The 25,424-nt window shown below is 40.0% G+C and overlaps 4 protein-coding genes across 5 annotated transcripts in view; 1 reads left to right on the top strand and 3 right to left on the bottom strand.

Annotated features, from left to right (window-relative positions):
• LOC126556954 (myogenesis-regulating glycosidase) overlaps nt 1–25,424 on the bottom strand; it is a 259,937-nt gene that overhangs the window by 6,686 nt on the left and 227,827 nt on the right. The window contains exons 1-3 of one of the 2 annotated variants that reach the window (XM_050212533.1): nt 3,089–3,452; nt 2,870–3,029; nt 1,874–2,013 (exon numbers count right to left, since the gene is read on the bottom strand). In XM_050212533.1, the coding sequence (XP_050068490.1) occupies nt 1,874–2,013; nt 2,870–3,029; nt 3,089–3,420 (632 nt within the window). In that variant the 5' untranslated portion in view covers nt 3,421–3,452. Of the gene's footprint in view, nt 1–1,873; nt 2,014–2,869; nt 3,030–3,088; nt 3,453–25,424 lie in introns of those variants that run through there. The other variant, XM_050212534.1, reaches the window with a different exon arrangement.
• Nucleotides 1–25,424, top strand: part of LOC126556903 (A disintegrin and metalloproteinase with thrombospondin motifs 7) — a 42,820-nt gene that overhangs the window by 16,712 nt on the left and 684 nt on the right. The window lies entirely within an intron of this gene.
• LOC126557719 (sorting nexin-27) lies at nt 7,057–11,147 on the bottom strand. Its single transcript, XM_050213587.1, has 5 exons — nt 10,788–11,147; nt 8,526–8,628; nt 7,721–8,449; nt 7,255–7,623; nt 7,057–7,143 (listed from the first exon to the last, which is right to left on the bottom strand). The coding sequence occupies exons 1-5, from the start codon at nt 11,096–11,098 to the stop codon at nt 7,075–7,077; spliced, it is 1,581 nt and encodes a 526-aa protein (XP_050069544.1). The 5' UTR covers nt 11,099–11,147; the 3' UTR covers nt 7,057–7,074.
• LOC126557236 (tyrosine-protein phosphatase non-receptor type 9) lies at nt 13,453–25,332 on the bottom strand. The gene is made up of 7 exons (XM_050212942.1): nt 25,211–25,332; nt 22,641–22,877; nt 21,921–22,151; nt 16,324–16,532; nt 14,471–15,073; nt 13,990–14,380; nt 13,453–13,926 (listed from the first exon to the last, which is right to left on the bottom strand). The coding sequence occupies exons 1-7, from the start codon at nt 25,265–25,267 to the stop codon at nt 13,492–13,494; spliced, it is 2,163 nt and encodes a 720-aa protein (XP_050068899.1). The 5' UTR covers nt 25,268–25,332; the 3' UTR covers nt 13,453–13,491.

The raw sequence follows: 25,424 nt of genomic DNA, 5'->3' as shown, positions 1-25,424 counted from the left end.
CGATGTGGACCTTATCACGCTGAATGCCGCGATTGTGGCAGTTACAAACGCACTGCCGCGAACGGTGTTCGGCATACAACAGCTGTTTGTTCGTTCAGCGTGGATCGTGTTGTATTGTACGCACCGTCACTGAGTCGGAAACGGCAATAAACAACACGCCGCGGAACGCGATTGCCTTCATAATTTTTTTTTTAAATGGGAGAAAAATTGCAGCAATTTAGAACAAAATTCGCGTAAATCAATACGATCAATAGGAACTTTTCAAACAGTTCTTTGATAAAAATTTAACTAATTTTTTAAACAACTGTAAACAAAGTTCATTCCAAAGACTCATTTTTATCACAAACCTTCGGAAATAATTATTTGTGCGAAATTTCCTGTTGTTAGAAACATTCAAATCACTGTAGTGTCGTTAAACGTTCAGAAGGCTATCTCCTTGTACCGGTTGTTTGCTTTGATAATATTCTTTCTCGCACGTGAGAGAGAGTTCGCTGAGACTACAGTTGCCGCTGATACTGAGAGAAAACGTTATGTTATTCTACAGAACAGTCGCATGTCTTGGCCTCACAATTGAGAGCCCATCCGAACATCGAAGTTAACACAAGGCGAAGCTTAGGTTTAGGTGACAAAATGCTGACACTGCTGCCAGTGTGTCTCGCCACGGGCACAGCGCTTCATGTGCGTGTGCGATCTACGGCACATTCGAACGACCCTCGAACGAAGGATAGCAGCAATTGTCAGTGGGACTTCAGCATGGAGTTGAACGGAAGCGTGGGCAAACCGTGTTAACGACGCAAATACGCGAATGAATATTCCGTTACAAGGTGAGGATGGCTTGATAAGCAACCGCAAGTACAGTGGCAAATGCAAGCAATTAATGCTGTTGTACCGTCTTTTAAAAGTTCGCATTGGAATCATTTCTCACTGAAGTCACAAGAAACATAGCAAATTTCAAACTTGGAGAAGTTTTTCAGCTAACGAACTCACCGATACACAGAAGCATTTCTGAGACTTTTGTGTTGTATTCATCTATGGTGTACGATAGTTTTCTTACCCGCCCTGACCGAAGTGACTGAAGGTGGCATACTTTGGATCAACCTCTGGAACAAGCTCTTCCGCTGCACAATTACACTGCTCCGAACACTGATCGGTCATAATTAGTGGAATGTGGCGCACGTTTTCCCTAAAAACACTGCCGTGTGGAACAAATGGAACAAAAAACCAGCTACTAATTCTAAACTGATGCTCACACCTCTAATCACTTCTAATCATTTGATCGCTCAGTTACAACTTCTAGCTGATGTTTACCTTATACGGCTAGTGCAGAGAAGAGATGTGTGAGAAGGATGGAAATTATCGATCGATTCCTGCACTAGCTGCCTAATCGAGAAGAAACGACTAGTTCGCTAGATGGACATATAGTAAATTCCATTACACACACACCTACACACTCACGCTTAGTCCCATCGGTAGCATCACCGGTAGACCAGGTGACCTGAAGAGGCTTAGTAATAGCGAATATTGCACATAACAGCCAATAGCCTTGTCACACTGAGTGAAATGGCATAGCTTTGTGGTCATTGCATTTTTCCAGCACTGCAATAACCTTTGTTATAATACATTCCTACACCATTCCCATGACAAAAGCGACAGATGAACGAAAAAAAAAAAAATAGGATAAGGAAATATCAAACGACACGTTATACTATTTCTAACCACCTGTGTTTCTGTACCTGTGTAATACATACCATCAGATATCTGGTAAGATAAGCGTTTTGCAGTGATTTATGGGTAATTAGTAGAAATGTGCTTACTCCTGACAACATCAAATCTTATCTCTCATGGAAGAAATCCAGTTTATAACGTTACTTACTTGTTACGCCGTTTATCATCCTCGTCGCTACTGCTATTATCATTAAACTGTAACATAGGTTTAAAGTTCGCCGGCGTTATTGGAGTTTCTGGTGTAAAAGTATTCTCTTCGGACAGAGAGTCTGATCCGGAATCCATTGCCTAAAAAGGTGACAATACATTCAAAGAAAAAAAACATTAAATAAAGTCAAGTAATCGTAGTGCAACGACCTTTTTACAAATTCGATCTGTTGCTTGGGTTTAACTGAACAAATCCTTCTCATAAAACAGAAAACGAAATTACGCGATTGGCATAGCAGCTACATAATACACACACTAAAGGGAAAGAAGCAACATAATCCACACATTTTTTTGTCTTTTTATTGCTTAAGAACTGCCTGACGGTATTACTAACTTCACATCTATTCATTGAAAAAAATATTTTAAGAATTTACTAAAGTATTTTAATTTAGTATTACCGATTGCTCTTAAATCTACAGACCCAACACTCAACATGCGAATCTGCGAAGCATCCCTGCATATTCCACACTATAATTAACAAGGAAAACATGCAACCGCTGTCCAGCATTATCGACTACCCAGCTATACGTATTGTTATTCGATTAGCATCCTCAAGCTAAGAAGTAATAGCGCAATTTGCATACCCAGTTGCTGACGGTTGCTTCAATCTCGATGTTTGCCCATAATTTCGAACCCTTTTCAAATGGTAATGCGTATGCAATTACGCCATTACTGTACAGAGCGATCAGTTGAACGCTTGATAAAATTATTCTAGATCATTATGCAACAAGAAAAATGTTCTCTACTTTTAGTACATGCATTCATAATTAGAGCCATTCTATATTACTAGAATCACTTCTTTTCAATAGACAAATCTATATAAAACATACTCTCCCATGGACATAAATAAACTTGTTTTCGTCAGTCAACGTCTTCGAAAAGTCACTGCTGTTGCTTTTGGATGACTTAAAAACACCTTTAAAAATTGCATACTCACCGATACTGAACCATCGTGGCCCTGATGTCCCAATCTTAATGCTTCTAGCTCATTAACGTTCAAACTTGGTAGGGAAATGGAATTTCGGCGCAATGCTCGCGCCCGATCGTCAACTAACTTCAGCTCCGTTGCTTTGTCCTTCGCTTCTTCGATCAAATCCCTGCAAAGAAGCAGTTTAATTAGTGAAATTTTGGCGAGTTTTGTGTCCATTACACTTACCCATCATTGATGCTGCTGTCAATGGAAACGGTTAACTTTTCCTGCATCCTTCGTTCAGCTAGACTGGGTTGATGGCGCTTGACGTACGCTCGAGCTAGATTTTCTTGGCTTTCAGTCATAGTATCGTTCTCTTGGTCAACCGCCGGTACACTACTGATCGCTGTCGAAGCTGCCGGACTGTTGCGGCTGTCGAAGCCATCGTCTGCGTGATCCGAATCAACAAAGGGGATGTTCTCTTTCTCGATTCGATCACCAGTCCGATGGAGTGGACCATACCCTTGACGTGCCTTGCCGTCATGCTGTCCATCCGTTGTAGTCGCACCTTTGTGCATGATTGCGATTTGTTAACACTATCTATTTGACTCGACAACAAGTTGATATGTCGCACTCGTTCAAGCTCTCTTGTGCTCTTTGTAAAAAATTGCAAAATGGAAATCGAATCATAGGACCTGGTACATTATCAAGGGTTAAACAATCAATCACAGTGCAGGTAATACAGTGTGCTTACACTCCGTATCGTCACGTTTCATTTCGCATTCACGTCACGGCTGATTGGGACACTTAGAAGTAGTAATCACAAACCACATTACTACACAACAACTATAATAAAGTAACAGTTAAAACCAATGAGAATAAAATAAAAGAAACATGCGCAACCGATCGATTAAGCACACCGAATCACACAATTATGACATTTGTACTGACTACTGAACTTGGCTTTAATCCTATTATTCGGAAATTGAGGTACCGTAAGATAAGATAATCCCTTCATATCACATCCACGTTTAATGTCCTGAGTCGTGTATGCTTATCTAGCTGCTTATTTAATGCATAGAAGCGATTTTCTTGTAATCCTCTGAACTACACCAATCGATCGCACATAACTTATCACAAGCATTATCTAACGAAACTGATTGAATTCTGCGATCGTAACAAGTTTGAACTAAATTTGCATAACGACACAAGACTTTATCACTTTACATTAGCACTGTTTCTAGAAAACTGAAGCACACACTGCTGTGATTCAGCCAAGAGAGGAACAACACTTTTTTTACACGTTTTCGTTAATCTTTCTACTCGAAGTCTAAGCATAGAGTGACAATATTCACATCATAGTATGGAAACGACTTAGAACAAAGGCGCGACAACCACCTAATGATCGTATTTTCCAACCTGACCACAAACCGCGATCGTCTATTTCAAACTAACCGTCGGCGAAAAATAAAAACAAACGTAACTTTAGAACTACACTCCCTGCAGGCAAAATGTCGTCAGTTATTGGCTGCAAATTAGATGCTGGTCCGGGGAATTGCTTTTGCTTCTACCACATTCCCATTTACTCACCTTCAGTGATTGCAGCACAATTAGTTCATCGGTCTAACGACATTGTTCGTAGAGACACGAATGGCCAATCGGTTTGATGATAATGTGAATTGATTGTTTATCATAATCAAACAATTCAAACCCATTACCTTCGCCGATAACGTTAAAAAGACGTGACACGCTCAGTGAAAAGACTCGAACAGGCGCGCTAGCGTCTTGATACGCACCTTGAATATTGGACAATGATTACTTTTCAACTTGAATTGTCCGCCTTACTTTTTTACGCATTAAACTCTTACACTATTCGTTGAAAAGCACGTGCTTTCGGATTACAGCTTTACAGCAGAAAGTGTTTGTGTTCGAACTTTGTTAGCATCATTTTTAAAACTTTATATAGTTTATCACGATCGTATATAATAAATTATGATTCCATATCCGTTTATACTTCATTATATATTTATGGTCTCGGTACCGGGCAAACGTGTTCATGTATCATCGTGTATCAGGTTAGATGAACTTATTTCTTAAGATAACTTTTGTTAAAAATTGTCATTTCTAATTGGTTTATCTAGTGCAGTGCCTGTGGTCTGTTGCTCAGGTGAGTAGTAGTTGGGTTTGGACAGAAATAACAGATAAGTGGAAATTAAAACTCGTATGCAGAACAGTTCTCGAGCACATTGCATAATCTAACAATTAGCGTATAATTAACATTATTCAGCATCTGTAGCTGTGTTGCTTTAAATATTGCAATGCAGTACGCCAAATCGAGGTACAGTGTATTACAACTGCACTATCGCCTTTTTCATGTATGCTGTATTGTTTCAATTTTGTCGTTTTCGTTCTCAATTTTATTACTTTTGCCTTCGAGCTATATCTCATTTTAATGTAACACCTTTATCTACACGCTCTGTGCATTTCTAATTGAAATCTTTATTCTTTAATTGCTTCAATATTAGTGCACAAGCCTATATACTTTACATGTGCACAACATTGTCCTAAATGTGGTCAGCAAACTAGGATGGATTGTTTTTGCTACGATTTGTGTTCCATTGTTCGGATGGTTGAGTACGTCTAAAGTAATGATCGTGTTTCATGAGCTGTGTTATATACATTCATTCACAATCTACTTCAGACATTCATGTTACCAACTTGTCTAACTCTATTATTTTTTTCTGTTCTGTCGCTATTAAAATCTAAATGCTACATACTTTTTTACGTCCACATGTCAATAACCGTGAGTTTTATGCAACACAAAATAACATAATTATGGACAGAGATCTTTGAACTGTTTCCGAATCGAATGGTTTAATCAAACTTTATGTTTTTGTCTTGATATCCGCCTCTGGCTATGTTAGCGACAACAGTGTTTTCCCTTTTTGCAGTCATCCTCTTTCTAACTATAATTCTTACCAACCCCGATTTGCAGACTAGCGTCATGGTAATGCTGTAAAGGCATCATGGCGAATTGGAATGAAGAAACAGAAACAACCAGGATAAGCATAAATTGGAATGTGGTGCCTCCTCACGGTACTGCAAACGCTTTTAAACCACACATACCAAAGCACGTAAGTAAAGGTTGCTCAATTTTCATTTGAAGTGATACTGTGTACGTTTTTTACTGCCGCTATTGTTGTACCGAACCAGAATTTCTCTCTTTTTCTTAATAGCCAATTTTACGTTACTGGCTGTATCACAGAAAGCAAATGCGATTGAAAGAATTGTTTTTTTTTTTAAGAAATTAACCCACAAACGACTCTAATGTAATGATATTTTCTAACAAATTAGGTATGTTACTTGTCAACAAATCATACCTCAACTTCAAAGCAAACATTACCATTTAATTCGAATTTCAGTTTCAGTTTGTTGGTACCGTTCAATATTGCTCCGGAAAGATGTATCATTCACTAATACTTCGAGACTGATTCCCAAATGAATAGCATTATCTTTTTTTTCTTATCATACAGTGGCTCAGGCGACATAAACGAGAAAGTACGTCTCCAAACGGAATACGCAAATAGAGAGAGGGAGAGAGACTATTCGATGTTCTACTTTGAGATAAATATTTCGCATGTGCCCGGCTAATGTAAGTTATTTGCTTTCCTACTACTGCACAATTAGTCATATATAGTTAAATCAGATCATAGTAGAACATGGCAGAATTTATGGTATTGTTATTTGCTCTTTACTACTTTCTGTCTTGTCAATATTACATACAAATTAAGCGAATGCAATTCTTGCCTATATTTGCTAGACTCATCAGAGTATACGCGAATAGCATTTGGTTGCTATTCGCCAGTATGATTATGCCGTTGGTATTGTTATTTGTCAATTTATGGTATTGTTATTTGCTCTTTACTACTTTCTGTCTTGTCAATATTACATACAAATTAAGCGAATGCAATTCTTGCCTATATTTGCTAGACTCATCAGAGTATACGCGAATAGCATTTGGTTGCTATTCGCCAGTATGATTATGCCGTTGGATTCATAAATAAATTAATAGCAACAGTACATGCGACCGATGCATCTTGGCTTCGTCAATCCGTTAACATCGTCTTGGTGTCCATTCATACAGGTCAAATTACACAGAATAGATAAACCTTTTTCTTCAGGCGTGGCTGTGTCAAATGCAATGTCGTTATAAGCGCCTATCAAATGCTCCCTTACTCGCCCGTGTCATCCCATGCTCGTTCCTCCATTATCCGGTCGAAACAGTCAGCCAAAAATGCATGCTGCAACGGAATAATAGTTACAGTTAATAAATTTATACATTAAAAAAACAGTTGATACACAAAATCGCAATTTAAAATATCATCTACATTGAGAAAAATATATGCACTTACATATGGCGTAAACACTTTGACCCATCGTGGCGGTTTGTCCGAGCGACTGTACTGAAAGCAAAACGCCATCGATTCCTCATCGCTCTCCCAGCGAGAAATGGTCGCCCACTGAAGCTCGACCGTTTGTGCCTCGAAGGAACCATCTTCTCTGCAAGCGTGCAGGCGAAAGCTTTTCATACCGATTGCCGGTACGACATGGCCTTCTTTGCGACTGTCGCACGCACAATGTGGAAACACGATATCGCCGTACCCGGGTAGCGTGCGAGCCAGTGATAGATATTCGTCAGCCTTTTTCGAATCTTGGAGAGCTTTTAGCTCATACAAACGTCCGTCTGCCCGTATATTGCTACGATTAACTTCGTCGACAGCCTGCAAGATAGGAAGAAAACGAGAGGAAACAAGGTTACAATTGGCCCTCAAGAAACCGATAATCGATGCCCAAGTTTGGCGCCTCGTATATATGTACCTGGTAGAAAATGAACTTGGCTGCTTGCTCGCCAACAGGAAGCGAAATTTCTCGCTCGATAGAAAACAGCCAGCGCCGCACGCACAGACACGTGCTGGAAGCCGTACTATAGTTTTGCACGTACAGTTGATGAGGGATTTCATGTGGTTGCAACTTACGCTCGAAGTTGTACTCGACGATTTCAAACAAGTAAAAATATTGCTGAGTGTACGAGGTCAGATTGGCTCGCTGGACTAGCTGTTCCCATACGAGCTGTGCATTCGCTGACTTGCGTACCGACACCGTCACAACAGCATGGTCCGGTAGCATGATCTTAATGTCGACCGGCGACGCTGCCAGGTCATCCACCGTGTCCGTGAGAAATTCCTGCACTGCGTCGCTTTCCGCAATCACACGGACTGCGCACACTTTTTCCAAATATTGCTCCAGCCCGCGCCGACGAGCGTCCAGTTGCTGTTCGTTTAGCTGGAACGGCCATTTGCCGGGCATTTTTGGAAAGCTGAAGCCAGAGAATTCCTTTTTTAACTGCTGATGCAAGTTGGAGAATTCGCGGTACCGGCGTGAGCATAGCTGCCGACCAGCCATATGGATGTTGAAAACAACATATCGTTCATTCCCACGGTGTATGATATTGTAATCCGGAATACTGATAGGCAGGCTACGCTTCTCCGAATAGTCGATGTACGAATATCCACCTGGATCTTCTGTAGGTTCAAGACGTTCCGCTTCCTAAAAAAAGAGGGGCGATGTATTGACTTCATTAAAACACTGCTTACAACACCGTACAAGCTCGACAACTATTTACCTGCTGTGTGACAGAAATGACGGTCAACGTTAAAGTGTCTCCTCCAGATTTGATGAGATCTACCACTTGCTTATGCGTAGCCCCTTCTACGTTTACATGATTGCTAAAATGGGATAATGATTGTATTAACTTTATTTTCGATACTGTGGGCTAAATATAAGCCAATACAGACTAAGTGAAATACTGGCTCTTTTGCTAATGGAAGAATCCCTGTAATTCACGTAAAATATCATTGACCGCGTAAAAACAACAGTGCTGCAACTAACACAAGTACTGCTATTTCGATGGATTGTGTCGTTGTCACATGTTTGCCATTGTGGCTATTATGGTTTGGTGCGCGACCCATTGTCCAATACAAACAATTACACAACCTGCAATTTGTAGGCACAGCTCAAAACTTCTTCTGCGTATGCCCGTTTTTCGTAGCAATGCAAATCCCATGTTGGTCCCTCCTTTTAAAAGCATATTTACAAACCCTCTCTCCGCAACTAAACCGCTGATGGTAGGAATAGGCACAGGAGAATAGCCACAACGTTTTCGGACACCTTCTGCAGGTCTAGTGTCCTCCGCATCACTGCCACTGTCTTGCAGTAAATCGATAAAATGTTTTGGAATAAAAATATCCTCAGTGTTCTCCGCACAGTAGGAGGTAAACATACTCCGCTGCATTCTCAAAATTTAATATCTTTTCACTTGACCACCACCAAATAGCTGAACCGCGAATTGACCAACGCAAACACAATGTCCAACGACCGACGAGAACAGCCAGAGACTGATTGTGGTGCATTGATAAAGTATGCTCTACCGTACACGCTGGTGTGGTTTATCGTATAATCATTGTAATCATGTGCCTGCCCGGTGGAAGAATCATGTGCTCCGGCTAGCCATTGTTCACATACGATCGTGACAATCGTTGGGCATTGTAGTGATTTTCCCGCGAAGCGCGACACCGACTATATCCGCTTGGATATATTTACCATCATCATTCATTTACTACAAGCCCTATACACGGATGACTGAGACTGCTGCCTGTTGTGATAAACTTTACATTTTCATGAGTAGTATCACTTTTCATATGTTTACCGAATAATACGCAAGTCTTCCATTCCAATCGCAAGGCAATTAAATTTGTCGTTGGAAGAGCAAAATAGTCTAAGCGGCCTCAACTATCAACAGACCTTATAGTGTACATCGTCTTCGGGGAATCTCATTAACCAAGAGGTAAAAGATCCTAAGCTGGGACCAATCATAAATGTTGGCCATATTAGCAGAAAAACTGATCTTGGCCAGAGCATGAAAATATATTACTTTGTTCAAATAGTGGCAGTTTATGTTTCATGTGGCATATTCTAGGAAAGTTATTCATGCACTCTTTTGCCGTGCCGATAAGAGAAGGTTCTAAATAACTTGGTCCAACATGTGAGTTATCATGCGACTGAAATGCTAACAGTTATCGGTTAGTTATGAAGGCATACTCTTACTTTGGTTCTTTATATAGTATGCATTTGTGTTCTTTGCATTTTAATACTATCAAAGTGTACAGTAAATAAGGAAATTTTTGATTGCTTGAGTTGATAATACAAAAAACAACAAACTATCCAGTTTAAATGTTGGAGCATGTACAAGGAGACAACTCGGCAAAATAAATCAAATTTTAAATGTTGATTTACCAAGCAAACAAGTTAAAGAATGTTATGGCTGAAATGGTATGTTCTCAAAGTAGCTTCGATTATTAGGTACAAAATATATGTTATGTTGCCTTTATATCGTCATTCAGTTTCCACTGTATTATCCAGCAATGCTTCTCTCACAAAGCAAAAAAGGGGAGTATTGTATGACACAACATATGTTACCTATTTTCATTTCGTGCTGTTTACATTCACTCGACATGCCGAAGTGAACCGTAGAATGTTCGTAGCTCGTAATGGAACACGTTGGTTCTTCTGAAATATACGGCTGCAATGCATTGAAGCAGACCTGGCTTAGCTAATGTTTTTCAATCTTCATTACACCATTTCATTCCGTCCATGGCACGAAGCGTCTCGATGGTCTGGCTCGTAGAAAATCCAATAAACATCGAGTAGAAAGCATACAATCCCGAATTTCCTCAATAACAACTTCCTGGTTGCGCTTTGGATCTGTCGTCGAAACTTATTGAAAATGCTTATTTCTACACAATGCGAGCAATTTGTTCTGGGTGGAGGACAAACCATTTCCGTTCTGTGTTTTTGCAACTCAATATCATCTAGTGCTGAAACTTACACTTCCAGAATACGGTCGCCTTTCTTAATGCCAGCCTGTTCCGCTGCCCCGTTATCCAAAACAGCACTGACGTGTTGCAGTGGTGCATAAAGCTCGCCGTTGATTGATCTCAGCTGCCCGCCCTCGCTGACTTGTCCACGAACGTTAAACCCAAAACCGGTTTCTGTCTTGTAGATGGTGACCACCCGGGGACCGTTCGGGTTTTCTTTCACCCCATTCTTCATCGTCGCCGTAACACTTGCTCCCCCACCGCCCGACGACGCGACGGAGATTGCGGTTGTAGGACCGGATTTGCCATTTTTCGCTTCCATTCCTTTGATTCTTTTTCCTTTCTTGCAGGAAAAGATCGGTTCGCTCGTATTCTTGTTCTAAAGTAACACAGCAAAACGGCACAAAATCACTTCACTAATATGTTCCAGCTCTACTCTTTTCACATTTTCCCATTCGATAAATACACTACATTATTGCACACAAAATCGTTCCAGCTTGCAAAATACTTCCTTTGCACACCAAACAAACCGTACGTAATTATGATTTTTGTTCACTGTGGCATACAAACCCTCTCGCCTCGAAGAAATACATTGTTCGCCCAGTAAATATCGACCGTCCCTTTAACTAAAGTACTTTTTTTATATTACAAGAAACGTACAATTCCACACGCACAAGTCTCGTAATTTCACGAGCAGGAAAATTATATTTTATTCATGGGCTTACTCTCTGTCTCTCTCATTTGCTCCTTTTGACATTGGCTGTCAAGCGAGATGACAACACACACTGCAGTCGTGTTGTGGTCATCTCATGTGACAGCACAAGTGGCAAACAAAAGTTAATTGAACTGTACGTTACTGTAACTGAACAAAACTATCCAAAATGCAAAATATTAAAACTTGAAGAGGAATTGTTCAAGCAATAAAACGAGCCGATAACTTAGCAGCTATATTTCTTTCTGATGATTAACATCATTTAACAACACAATGTATAACCATTTGTGTGGACTATATTTTAGATTCCGTTCGTCCCTCACAATTAGCTTACAACTGGCTTACAAGATTCAGTACGATTTCCGCAATAGGTGATATCTAGTAAGAGCACCTAACAGACTTGGTTCCACTTACAGAAAAAAAAGTCAGTGTTGTATCGCATACTCTAGGGTCACCGAAAAATGCAGTTGCCAAAGACACTGCACACAAACTTACAATTATCGGGCACGGACGTTGAAAAGAAAAGACCATAGCAATTGTAGAAGTTAATACTCGCTCACTCAAGGGCAGTACCATGGTACTCAAGGGCAGTACCATTTGATTATCTGCCCTCATTCGGTATTTAACCATGAGTAAAAAGCCAACGGACAGTATGTTACATTATAAAGATGAATGATGACCATTTTTCCACGATCCACGGTTGTCGGTGTGCAGTCTGGTTTCTTGTTCGATATTTATTTACGGAATTGTTTTTTTAGTCTACTTATTGTTTTGTTTGTATTTGATCTCTGAACTTGCCGCCTCCAAATTATTATTTTATTCCTAGTTTTAAATATTACTACATGTACTTACGAATATCTTCCTTACTAAAATTAAAATAAATAGAAGAAAATAAACTTTGATATCTTTTCTCTATTTGCTTGCACATTCATGTTACAGCACTTGTTTCGCGCTATTTCAATGGATTTTCACACATTTATAATTGATTCTTCGCATTTCACTGGACTGGATATTCGTGGATAGTCGTTTGTGTTGCCTGATCTCTTGTAGCGACCTTCTAAAATGCAAGGATTTCAAAATAATAGGCTTATTTATCATACAATTGTTGTGTTTCTCTTGTGATAGCAAGCGAACCTTGTTTCGACTGAAATAGTGGAAGAAGATTGAAATCTATTTTTATCACGAAGCCATAAAATTCTCCGTGTTGAGTTTCCGCATGGACCTTTGTTACCTTCGTTTCGCTACTTGTATCGTAAGGAATACATACTTAGTGGAAGAAATTAATTCTGTCGTAATTTGTTTTTGGTGTTGAATCACACTGCAAAAAGCCGAAAAAGACGCCACCAGCAAGAAGGTATGCCATTGCCAGGCCGCTGTAAATTCCTTCCGTAATTTGCCACATCGTTTCGCGAGTAATATTATATAGTACCTAATATCTCCTGGTATTTTGCATAGTAACTGTCAGGTTTGCTTTTCGTGGAGTAGAATGTGAACCGCGTTATGCTATTTTGCGGTTAAAAAATTATAAACGGTATGCCAAAATGTAAAAGAAACTCTAAGTTAAACGAGTTCCTTATTTATAATACAAAAGCAAAATTACGCTTAATATGTGTACGAGGGGCGTCCCAGTGGTCGATGCGACAATAGCGCCATTCTAAACACGGCAAAACCGGGATTTAAATCCGAGCTAAACCATTCCCCGGTAGTGAAAGTCTAGTAAGCGAATCGATGATCATGACCTAGTAGTAGATCGTTGAGCCAAGAAGAAGAAGAAGAAAGTGATTGGAATTTACATTTAATCACAAAAAAATCATTGATTGCGTAGAAGGTTGAACAGAGCAAACAGTGGCATTCCTGCAAAATAGCAACATTTCAGCTCACCGCTCATACCAAAACAATGTGTGGTCCTTCTCAGACATCTCCACCCGAAACGAGAGCGATTAAAGACCTGTGCCTGTCGTTAGTTACGTTTATGCAGATTTTGTCACTAAAGGTTTCTTCCTTTAGTCGGATTCTTCGTCCCTATCATCAAACTCTGAAAGATCTACCGACTGTAACATGGAGCGTGAAAGTGCATATTCAATTAGGGCCAAATGGCAGAACACATACTGATCTGGCATCTGTATTGAATATGCCCGTTGCGAGCGTATTTTCTCCACCGTTCCCTTGATGTCGGCCGTACCAACGTCTTCCAGGCGAGATATACAAATGTCCAACGTTATGAATGTACCCGTCCGACCAATCCCGGCGCTACAATGAACCACTATTGGCGGGCCCCTAGGATGACCGGCCCACAGATCACCCAGCGATCGTACCATCTCTGCTTGTTTTTCTCGAGCACGTTGAAGAAAATTTAGCATAGCCTTCGCCGACGAGGGCACACCGTAGTCAGGCCAGCTGGTAAACTGCCAATGGGAAACGCACCTTACCTCATCAGTCTGGAAATATATGGTTTGGTTAACAATATGCTTTTTTTATCGCTTATAATAGCGAACGCCTACCTTAATGTTTCTTATTTCCAACTCCACCACGGTGTAGTCTTCATTTGTTTCTATCGACATTGTCCGCAATCGAAAGAAACCATACTCCGCAATGCCACCTTCACTTGGCTCCCAATACTGACCGCATTTGGCGCGACCCCGCTCCATCACCCTCGTCGTCATAATGATTAACAAACAATGTTGTTCCCAGACCATACGCCAAAAATCATACGATGTCTTTGGCAGTGGTCCCTGTGTAGAGATATAAGCATTCTTCTGTTTATAACCATCGACGAAGTTCGCGTTGATATAGTCTGTTGTGGGATCGTCCTCTTCCTGAGACAGAACTACTCGACTATGGTCGTAGCACAGCACATCCGTGTAACGATTCTTTGCTAAATTATCTCTTAACCTGTAAAGAGAATCGGTAGAAAGAATTCAGCAGGAATTAGCCAGAGTTATTTTTTAAACCATCGAATACACCAAGCAGTACCACACTTACTTTGCATGCGTGAAGGTACCATCTGGAGCGCGGGCTTTTATTTCGGCGTATTCACGAATCAACCCCATCTTACCCCTCTCTCGGACCATCTGCACAATTTGGTCGATCGTTTTGGGATCTCCTTCTGCACCGGCCAAACTATCGTCGTCGCTAAAGCCAGAAGACGCACTGCTCGGAGGATTTTCTGTCCACAGTTCACTGGTGGTGTGGTGATTGTGATGTCCAACATTGCTTGCATGGTTTGTGGGATGATGCTGATTGACACTCACTGCAGCTATGTCGCTAATATCATCCACATGTAAGTGATCCTCTACCAGCGTGCCATTGCTAGGAGACACTGACCGGTGATTATGCGCGGTAACGTAAGCAACATCCACTAGTTCCGAGCCAACGCCACTCAACAAGTGGTGAGTATCCAGTGTGGCTGTTCCCACAGGTATCGCAGTGATTCCTGCACTTCCCATACCGGCATTTCCTGCATTTGCACCTGCCACACTTGTGGAACTGTTTTGAGAATCTTGTGGCTGCTGCTGTTGTTGCTGACCCGCTGTCGCAATAATTTCGTCTTCACGATTCGTCATCGATTTGTAACAATGTAATAACCTGAAATCATACAACATAATTATTGGTTTTGTTTAATTCGCTGTATTTGGTCGTTGGGTTTGATAAAACACGAATATACATCGCGTTATATTCCATCTTTTACATATATCTAAACGTTATCATGAAATGTGCTAAGTGAAAGTATTTAAATAAAAACCATTCCGTGAGAGCATGAAAAACCCATGAAATGAGTAAAAGGGAAATAAATTAAAGCCAATGCCTTCATCAACCACAACCTTCAACCACTTTTCCAACCAGTACTTACGGATGGTAAAACAAAACAAACAAAAAATTAACATAATAAAAAGTCGCACCAAATACTTCATATTTTAAGGCACTAACTATAACACTATTGTGTGTAGTTTAATATGACTATAATGATTTATATCGTCCTCTTCATATTTGGGAGCTTGAATTACAAACTGTTATTCTCAACAACAAAGTATCAAAATACATTTGAAAAATCACTTTTTTCTCATTTTAAAATTATACGTATGTAAAACCTTCCGCTTTTAGTCAATGTTTAATATCATTTCCGCTGTATATCATTTTAGATAGTCTAGGCAATAAATAACAATAAAAATTTGACAAACCAATATTAAACATAATATCTTTATACGTTCAAAACATTACTATACCAACAATATTAATTAATTGAATAACGGATGCTCCTAAAAACGATAGTGATGCCAATGAAAGAAAAAATAATATTGTCCATAAAATAGATTGTTTTTTTTTTTTGTAAATCATGAAACCAATGTTATGTTTTTGTGGTGAGCGAATATGAATCAGTGAAATTCTACTGCTCGATAGAAGGATGCATTTTTAATGAGGAACAGGTTAATTTCATTTTACCTTAAACTTGGCATGCACAATAAATGACGCAGTCCAACACCCAGAATTTGTATGATTTGTGCGTCCTGCGAAAGGAGATGTGGATTTTTATAGGGAAAGCAAAACGATCTTTTGATACCCCAATACATTACCAAAACTATACCTAATTTACTCAATCTTGCATAAAACTTGAGTAAACTGCTTCACCAACAGCAACAAAATTCAGCTGTTCAATGCTCTCTGTTTTATCGTAACGAATTACGAAAGTGCAGCAAGTGCAAAAAGCCACCACATAATACTTGTTACCAAGCTAATGTACAATCCAACACAGCACACGAAATTTATCAAAGCATTATCGAAGTACTACTATTTGGCCAAAAGATTTTTGGATCAAATCTTGCTTCTGTTATACTTACCATGAGGAATGATCAACTTCTAAGGTACCACCTAATCGAACTGGCAAAGATTCCCGAGGAACATGTAAACTGAGCTGTGGTATTGACACGGTGAAAACGCGTTCACGCAATTTCTCACGCACAAATAGCCGAAGGATTTTGAATGGCGCTTTGAACCAGAGCGGAGCTGTTACAATAAGGACCTTTTTCAGCCGTGCAGGATAACCGCCCTAAAAAGAAATAAATAGAAAAATATGAGTGAAATGTATGTAAGCACTTGGAAAATTGTACAATATTCTTATATGGTGAAGAAAAGAATGATTAGTATACGGCTTCTACGGGGCTAGAAAATCATGTATGTCTAACGTAGCATGTAAGGAACATCAAGGAATTTGTTGTGCTTAGGTAGAACGAACCGACAATCTTTTGTACAAATAAATATAAACACACGTTTTGTTTGCAGTAGTAGAATAAGGCCCTGTGAGCTGAAAAGTGGGTCAAGTTTGATACCAACACAGCTTTGCGTACAGTGCACCACAAACACATTCCCCAAATCTCAGTTTCTTCCTCTTGATATTGCTTGAAAAACGCATTGTTGGATGGATGTCTATTTTTTGCGATACATTTTTGTTACTATCATATGCAGGTCACATTTACTTCAATTCATTCTATCGCACCGCATCGGATAACATTAGTACGACAACACATGTTAATTTTATCTAAATTCCTGTAATTATTGACAAAAATATTAAACAAATATGAACCAACGCGAATGAATCTTGGAACTGTATCAGCAGGTTACAGACTGAAGTAAAAAAGATGAACGAATGAAACTACAACCTTTCTTCTTTTCACTTTTTTGTTATTTTCGGCTTGCGGAGAGTTTGATCTGTCGTAGCACACGCTTTCCTGGATTTCAACTTTTCCTAGACTTTACGGACGGTTGGCGTTTGAAACCGGTATTAGTAAACGATCAAGCACTCTATTTATCTCACACATATGACAAAAAATTGGTAGCAATCCAAACACGCAACTATATATTTAACATTTGATGTATGTATTACAGACCACTATTCACAACAGGTACTACGCTTCGACAAGAAACACAAAAATTCAACCAAAACTTGACTAGATGACCACTACTAGGTCATGTCGGCCATCTAATGGCTTACTATGGACTATGTAGGGAACAGTCCGGATGGGGATATGAGCTCTAGTCTCTGCCGTCTGAAGAAGAACGCCACAAACATCTCTCCACCCCCGGATTAGTACTATTCACAATCATAAATTAACGTTATTTTTTAACAACATTGTTATGTCAATCAATAAACGTGCCTTAAAAATCTTACAGCAAATGCTAGATAAAACAATCACCGTCGAAATGTTACGCAAATTGTCTCAAATGAAGCATTATATTTTTAGCCCTTCGCAGGGAAATTTAGAATGTTTGATTCTAACGCCAAATCATCACGCCCTTGAACAAGGACAACGTTTTGATCTCGTTTCTACCGGCCGAATGAACGGGACTGCTCTTGTGTGTTTCCACTATATAAACATGAGCAACTTTTTCACGATCACCCACGATTGCGTTTCTTCTGCTACTGGAAAACAACGTTGCTGCATTTACTCTCGCTCTTATCCGGTTATTCCCTCTGCATGTAAAGTGTAAAGCAAGCAACCAATTACGTATCCAAAATCCATATACACTAATTTAACACATTGCATTCCACTAGGACACCGACACTCAAATTATACTGTCCACTGTCACCTTTGCCATACCCATTCGAAACCTGATTTGAATGACACGAAGTATCATTATGCGTGAGTGAGTACGATAAAACTTGGCGTTGGCTACGATAAATCAACATCAATGTTCTTGACATTCAGCACTACATTACCGCTAGCAGCACATTGAAAAGAAATCCTAGGTTGCCTGGCAAACTCATGTTCCTAACAAACGTGCCGACGAAAACCCTCATACTAACCTTCAATGCTAGACTTTTTTCTGCCCCTCTTTCACAGGTATATTTTATATTTCACGAAGGGACGACTGTTTTGCTGCTACCGTGAACAGAGGTTACCACATTTTTGTTAGTTGCGACAAAGTAGCAATACATTGCGTTGGCAATTTTCCACAAAATATTTTTCTTCAATTGTGGCAACTGCTTCGGACAGAACAAAGGAAATATTTATAACTTTTTCCTACCATACGACCACGCTTGCACAGGATGGACGGAAATGAGATTTTTCACAAAATCGATAATACACTTGCTGCGGTAGCAGCAGCAGAAGCAGCAACTAGAGGGATTGGCTACACGCTCTCTACTTGCAATTTAGAGATTCTTGTTTTTCACCATACACACTTTTATATACCATAAATCCTACGCAGGTATTCACGCACAGCACATTTAAGCTTCACAGATACGGCAAAAGGGAAAATCCCTATGCTGTAGGATACTTGCAGGCACGCAGAATATATTCGCGTTTTTAAAAACAAACACTATCTAACACGACGAACGGGTTGACATACATAAGCAACGTCAACATCCGAAAGGGTCGATATGGCGACCGAATACCATGCTTTGAATCTTCCGGAACTAGTAATTACTATACATATTTTTGCGTGGACCGTACGCACCGAAACGTTACTCTGTGTCAGAAATAGTTTTTCTACTGACAGCGCAATACGTTAAGGGTTGTTTTTGGCACCGCGAAATCCACGCCGTATACGCGCACCAAGTTGATGCATACTGATTAGTGGTCACTTCGTAATATGGCGCTGATTTTTTGTGAAGTGTAGTTGTGTGTCGTTTGCTGAACATTTTGTGCAATCAAAAATCGAGGGGGAAAGACCGAATGCGCCTGCGTTTCCGCGCGCACACGCATACACACACTACTGTGCTTTTCACAAAATAACAGACTCTAATGTCTATACATCGTGTTAGCTTCGTGAAACGCGTGCGCCTCAGAACACCTCACGCACACGCACTATATATCCGGCACACATAAACACACCGACCCTCGCACACAACACAAACACTGCTCATGGGACGCTACGAACAAACACATGCTCACAAACAAATACACGGATGGCAACATTGCTATCGGTTGTCAGGATAATGTTCAATCGTCCTTGTCCGGTGAGAAACGAAGGGAAAAAAGGTTACACTGAGTGCGTTTGTTATGAAAATACAGTGCAGGACAGTGCACCGGTGTAACAAGATCATACCTCATTAGAATATAACTATTTGGATAAATGATAAGATGAATAACATATTCTGAATGAATGTACCAACTTTGGATGCGGGAATGAAATTAAAGATGGCGTATAAATCACTCTGAATGACATAAAAAGGACCGGAAGCTCCAAAACATCTCGCCGGTTCAATGATTTCAATTTACCCTCAAACAATCTTACGACAGTACAAGAAGTCAATCTGCCATGAATCTGCCTCTCAAACGCTAACTAAATTCAACTTTACAAAATAGTTCATCTGGTTATCGAAATCATTTTATCGAAAACTGTTACTTTCTTTACATTCGAGACAATAAGCCGATGTAGGAAATATTAGAAAAAAAAAAAAAAGTTCCAGTACATCAAATAATGTTATATGTACCTGATTCAAAATTTACATTTCCAACTTATTACAATAACAAGACTTGTTACCACTATGCACGTTCACTAGAGCCAGGGGTCGGCAGCACAGACTACAGGTTACAAAGGTGTACTGTGTCTGTGCAGTTCAAGTAGCGACCCATGCTGCAAGGATTCAAAGTTCCGTTAATGATTTAGTTCATTTCCTATCATTAGTAGTATTTATCTTTATAAACAAAAGTCTTTATAAGTTTTGTATTGAATTAACTTTCGCTGCTTTTGGACTAAGATCACAGTTTTGGAAAGGATCATTAAAGACAGAAACAAAGCTCCAAACTTCTTCGGAAGTAGTATCTAATATACAATACAAATCGAGGGTTTCGGTGTTAGATCGAAACCGACGACGACGAAAAAATAGCCAACCTCTGTAATATCGCACGGCTTCGAACGGTTTGGAAATACCGTCAACCAGCAACAGTAAAACACGCAAAACCAAACGAAGCATTAGGATTCATTGTATTCTATTAAACACCTCAAAGTACAACTATTTAACTACCTTGTCTCACTTATTGATCGTTGCGTTGTACTTATTGATAGATATTCATTCCTCACAGCACTAGAAACTACACAAACAGCTTTGATATTCGTTGCCACCGATACTACAACGATGCAATGCACTGACACGAAGGAAGATCGGTGAGCTAATCGAAAACGCACGATTAGCTCACGTCATGAAAGCGTACGCATGCGTTGACGCCACACGAATAATGTTATTAACGAAACCACTGGGTTTCACTCACGATGACTCAATGAATGACATGCTCAACACTAAACAAAACTGATCTGATCGAGACGTCTACACGAAGCGCTGCACGTAAGGTAAGTAAATAGATCTACCAATCTAAAGCACTCAAAATCATGCCCGTTCTCTTTCAATTTCACTACTCCCAGTTGACTGATCTGCCTTGCATTTTGAATGAATGTCAAGGAGGCCAAAAACAGCGGAACAACAGGTGATATCGCTCCCAAAAATGGACTTGCCCCAACGACGTACGTAGGCATCCAGGCGTGAATTTCGGCTTCCAGGAAATCCGCAGCGTGCGCCGTTTGCTTAGCATACTGTCCCGTTCACTTACTGTCGTTTATTCGTTTGTCGTTTTGCACCGCTTACAAATAGCTTCTTCTCCACGGGAAACAGTCTAGAAGTGGACTTCCGCTGCGTATGTGCGCGAAGGTATGCGTACGATCGCAATGTAGCTTCCTAAAGCACACAACAGACATTAGGAGCAACATATGCGCCATAGAACATCCGCGTGGCTGCGTCTCAATTGAAACAATTTGGATATTGTCAACGCGTGTATCAACGCCCAGGGCACGAACTATTCACACACACACACACACACACACACACACACACACACACACACACACACACACACACACACACACACACATACGGGCATACGCTCGGCAGCAAAATACATAACTGGGGACGACATCGATATGCTGTCTTAATTATGACGTTTCGTATATAATCCTAGCGACGCAATACACCACTGCAAAACGTGCGGTCACCTTATCTGGGATCAACTGACCACGCCGCAACGTATAGGTCGTGGGTGTGAAAGGTGTACGTAACCTTCGTCATCTTTTCGCACACTTTCTTTTTTTGTTCAAAGCCATCGATTCATCCAGTAGAGATTTGAATAAATAACCTGTGATCGTGTTTGCTTCATTGAATCGGTAGTTGGACCCCTTTTTGACAAATCATTTTGCTTCGGGCCTGCATGCCTGTAGAGCGATCAACATTTAAGACGAATGCAATTCCGAAACATTTTATAATACGAGTATCAAAATATTTAGATATTTGTCACATGTCTTCCGAGTGTTTAGTTTTATAAAAAATCTATTCTAATTCAAACGAGTGTGAAATGCTTTGGTTACGTTGGAACCGATCGCTTCTCTGTCGCTAGAAGGGCTGAAAAAAGTGTTCAAGTGATTTTCAAGTAATTTACTATCTTACCTTTAACAGTGTGAGGATCTTTTGAGACAGATCGTAATCGAAGTTGGAATATTTTGAAGTGCTCATGTCGTAGATGAATACTAATCCTGCCTTCTGTGTTTCGGAGCTCTGCAACGCTACGTCCAGCTGATAAACAACGCCTTGTAGAGTTGTTTTATGAGTTACAGTCATCGGATAGTGCAAATTCGCAGTAAACAGAGCGATCGCTGCTCCACTGGCATCTCGTCCAGGCTTCAGGGAAGAAGATAAAGTAGAAAATAAGCATTAAGTAAACTTCTCTTAAGCTTTACACAATCTACACCAATTTCGGACAAGCGGTAGACTACAAGTGACTTAAATTGTTCTCATTCGTAGGATGCTTAAGACAATGTAACATGATCCAGCATTAAATTAAACATAATTCAAGATTAATGATTACTGTTGCGCTGATGATAATACTTTTCCCTTCGAAATGAATAATTCGTTGAATAAAATTTGAAAATAGTTTTACCGTGTGGCGTTGCTATCTTCTCGGCGACCAAAGCACCGCCCATCTAAAATATGTCTACTAAGCTTTACAATGATCGGCATGATTTGTACCAAGTATAACAGTTCAAAGTTAAAAGGATAATAATTTCGAGGACAAATATTCTAAAGCTTAAACACGTTATCAGTTAAGTTTGCCATTGTTTTTATTTAGAAAAAAACACTCTATCATAGTTCTATTTTATAATAACATACCAAGATCGTAAACTTGCCGGTTTCAAGCTCTGCTCGAAGCGGTTCGTTGAGTGGATCGAATCCGTACAACCCTTCTCGTTGTCGGATCAGCTCATGCTGCTCGTAAAGCGCCATCGCACGAGTGATGTCATATTTACGTGCCAACAGGAAACGGGCGGCAATAGCCGGAGTAACTGCTTTTCGGTTTGGGTCGTTGTTGTTGGTGCTATTGATCCGATCGATAAATTCTTTAACGACCTGTTTAAAAGAAAAAAAAATGTTAGGCTACATTAAATGAACGGGAACAATTGAAAACGACGAATAAAGTAATGGAAAAATATATGAATTGAAGAATATGGCGAAAACGCAGTTTGACGATCAAACTACACACACTACCATCACGATCGCGAGCTGGGTAACGCATAACGGGGTTCGAATTCGGAACAGCAGCACAAGGCGAAAGTCTTCAAGAAACAGCGAACCAAATGCTCATCTGTTGGGTCAGCTCGAGCATAAGGTTTACACCGGATTCGAGAGCTTTTATCGGATTTGGCTACAACTGATGATCGTAGGAAAAGAAAGTTTGCTTGTGATTTGAATGCACGAGGGAAATCCACAAGCACTTGGATATGTTTCGTTTTTCTTTACATTATTGAGCGGATGGGAAAACATCATCTCTTTCTCTCAAATAAAATTAATTTCAACAAACAATGTGCTTTGTAATATTTGCGTATGTTGGTGTAATTTTACAATGTTAAGTTATGTGTATGGTATGGTAGTAGCGACGCCGGTCTTCACACGACAGGACTGGGTATGGAGTCTCGCTCAAACTACCTCCTCGCACGCAGGACCGACTATTCCGCTACGGGTGCATAAAGTGGACATTTCGTATATTTGTTGACATAACGTAATTGAAGACCCAAAGAAGAAAACGAAGTAGAAATTAATCCAACCAAACAATTATAATTATTGCAACACAGTTTGATCGAAATTTCTGTTGTTTGAGAACGTTCTTTGAAGAAAAAGATACAATTTATGTCCTGACGTGCTGAATTTTTTTATTGATTAATAATTATCTACATAATCAAACCTATCCGACGTAAGGAGCAACGATCCTATGGTCGTTCTTGGCGTGCAATAGTCGATACCGCATGCATTATAAACTGCATAAGCATTACAACGATACATTCATCCAACTTCCGGGGAAACCCCGGTTGATTGATCGATTTTCGTATTTTTACCACCAATAAACCGCAAATAAAGTAGCAAGTAAAAATCCGTTAAAGCATTTTTTACCACAAAGCTTATCCGACATCAAAATAAGCAAAGGGGTAATATAAATGCCGGCCGGCTGGTTTGGATTCTCCTTCTTGGCGAGCAACGCAGGATGCATCCAGGCATTTTGGAACAGAGCAGGTTTATAACATTACCTTCGCTGTATCGAGTGCAACCGAACGAGAAAAGCAGGTTCTATGGCACAGCCCTAACGTCAAAAAACCACAACCTACCTCCCTTGCCAACTAATACCTACACCACCATCTCCATCGCCATAAGCACCACAGGGAAGAGAGGCAGTTAGGTGTATCCGTTTCAAGGCTCAAGCCAGACCGACGAGAAACCGTACGTTTACAAATGCAATCTAAACCGACACTGACTCCGGATGCTGAGACGCGATCTCGACCATGCTCGTGTGTGCGAATGGGAGCTAATTCTCTTCTATTGCATATCCGCAGCGTCTACGTTGGCACAGGCAGGGGCGCGTATGCGATTTCTGCTTCATTTGAATGTATGACCGGAAAGAAATAGGTCAAATTGGTTAAATGGTAGCTACAACTATCGACGCTACATACATTTGCTGTTCCTTTTCTGGATTCCAGCGAGCCAACGCCGTTTGGGATTACGAATATGCTCTTCAAAGTATCTTCTGTGAGGTTGAAACGAAGAGAAAAGTTGTTTTCATCCCTCTAATACCAGGACGACACACAAACCGGCTTTCACGCAGAGCCTGGTCGTGGTCAAACCAGCGCAAGCGTACGGTACTTCATTTTTAGTGTAATAAGCACTTCGAAAAAAGGGTCCAGTAGATAATTATTGTCGAAGCGGCACGATAGTTGAGTGGTAGCTGCGGACCGATATGGAGATCTCATCTGGTCCACCAATTCTGCTGTTGGTAAATTCAAGGAAATACAACCACAGTAAAGCCAAAATCGTTCATTATTTCAAATAGCAGTAAATAAACAGTCTTTCTATTGTACGCCACTGTTGGATATTATTTGCGAAATTAACTATTTCACCTGTTTCGCTCTGTATACTTTCACACACATGAGTTAAGCCGTTGGCAATTGTCAAATAAAAGCAATATCGTGAAGACCCTAAAACTTTGCCGTTCTTATTTATTGCACCCATTGTATTGCAATGATTCCGACTCATTCCATCGTTCCATCAGTACCAAGGTTTGCAACACTTTCTACGCTGGCTCGCATGTTTAAGGAATGTTTATTGATCTAGTTTTTTATGATTTTTAATAAAAATGAAAATTGTCTAAAAATATAAAGAAATTAATAAGAGATAGTGCTTAACACAAGCTTTACCTTCAGGGCCCAAAGCAGGACAAGATCCATGATGGTGATCTTATTTTTCCTTTTCATTATCAAAGCGCAATTGCAAATCAATGTCGGCTTAGTGTAATAACGAAATACATTACAGCACACGAATCACTTATAATAGGTGCCTAAAGATTCCCTGAGATTTCAGTAAAGCATATAAAAAGTATGAACTCTACCGTATGCTTTACAAGAAAGAAAA

Source organism: Anopheles maculipalpis, chromosome 2RL (assembly GCF_943734695.1).
Source record: "Anopheles maculipalpis chromosome 2RL, idAnoMacuDA_375_x, whole genome shotgun sequence".
Taxonomy (NCBI): Eukaryota; Metazoa; Arthropoda; class Insecta; order Diptera; family Culicidae; genus Anopheles; species Anopheles maculipalpis.
The sequence above is the reverse complement of the archived record's forward strand: the minus strand, read 5'-3'. Positions and strand labels throughout refer to the sequence as shown.

What these genes read in the sequence shown, in the direction of transcription:
- LOC126557719 (XM_050213587.1), bottom strand. Translation starts at nt 11,098, where the DNA reads ATGGAAGCGAAAAATGGCAAATCCGGTCCTACAACCGCAATCTCCGTC. An exon ending in TCATTTCTGTCACACAGCAG is followed by an intron (nt 8,450 to 8,525) that starts GTAAATAGTTGT and finishes CTCTTTTTTTAG; the next exon opens with GAAGCGGAACGTCTTGAACC. An exon ending in TCAAAGTGTTTACGCCATAT is followed by an intron (nt 7,144 to 7,254) that starts GTAAGTGCATAT and finishes ATTCCGTTGCAG; the next exon opens with CATGCATTTTTGGCTGACTG.
- LOC126557236 (XM_050212942.1), bottom strand. Translation starts at nt 25,267, where the DNA reads ATGAAAAGGAAAAATAAGATCACCATCATGGATCTTGTCCTGCTTTGG. An exon ending in TCCTGCTTTGGGCCCTGAAG is followed by an intron (nt 22,878 to 25,210) that starts GTAAAGCTTGTG and finishes TCTTTTAAACAG; the next exon opens with GTCGTTAAAGAATTTATCGA. An exon ending in GAAGTTGATCATTCCTCATG is followed by an intron (nt 15,074 to 16,323) that starts GTAAGTATAACA and finishes GTATGATTTCAG; the next exon opens with GTTATTACATTGTTACAAAT.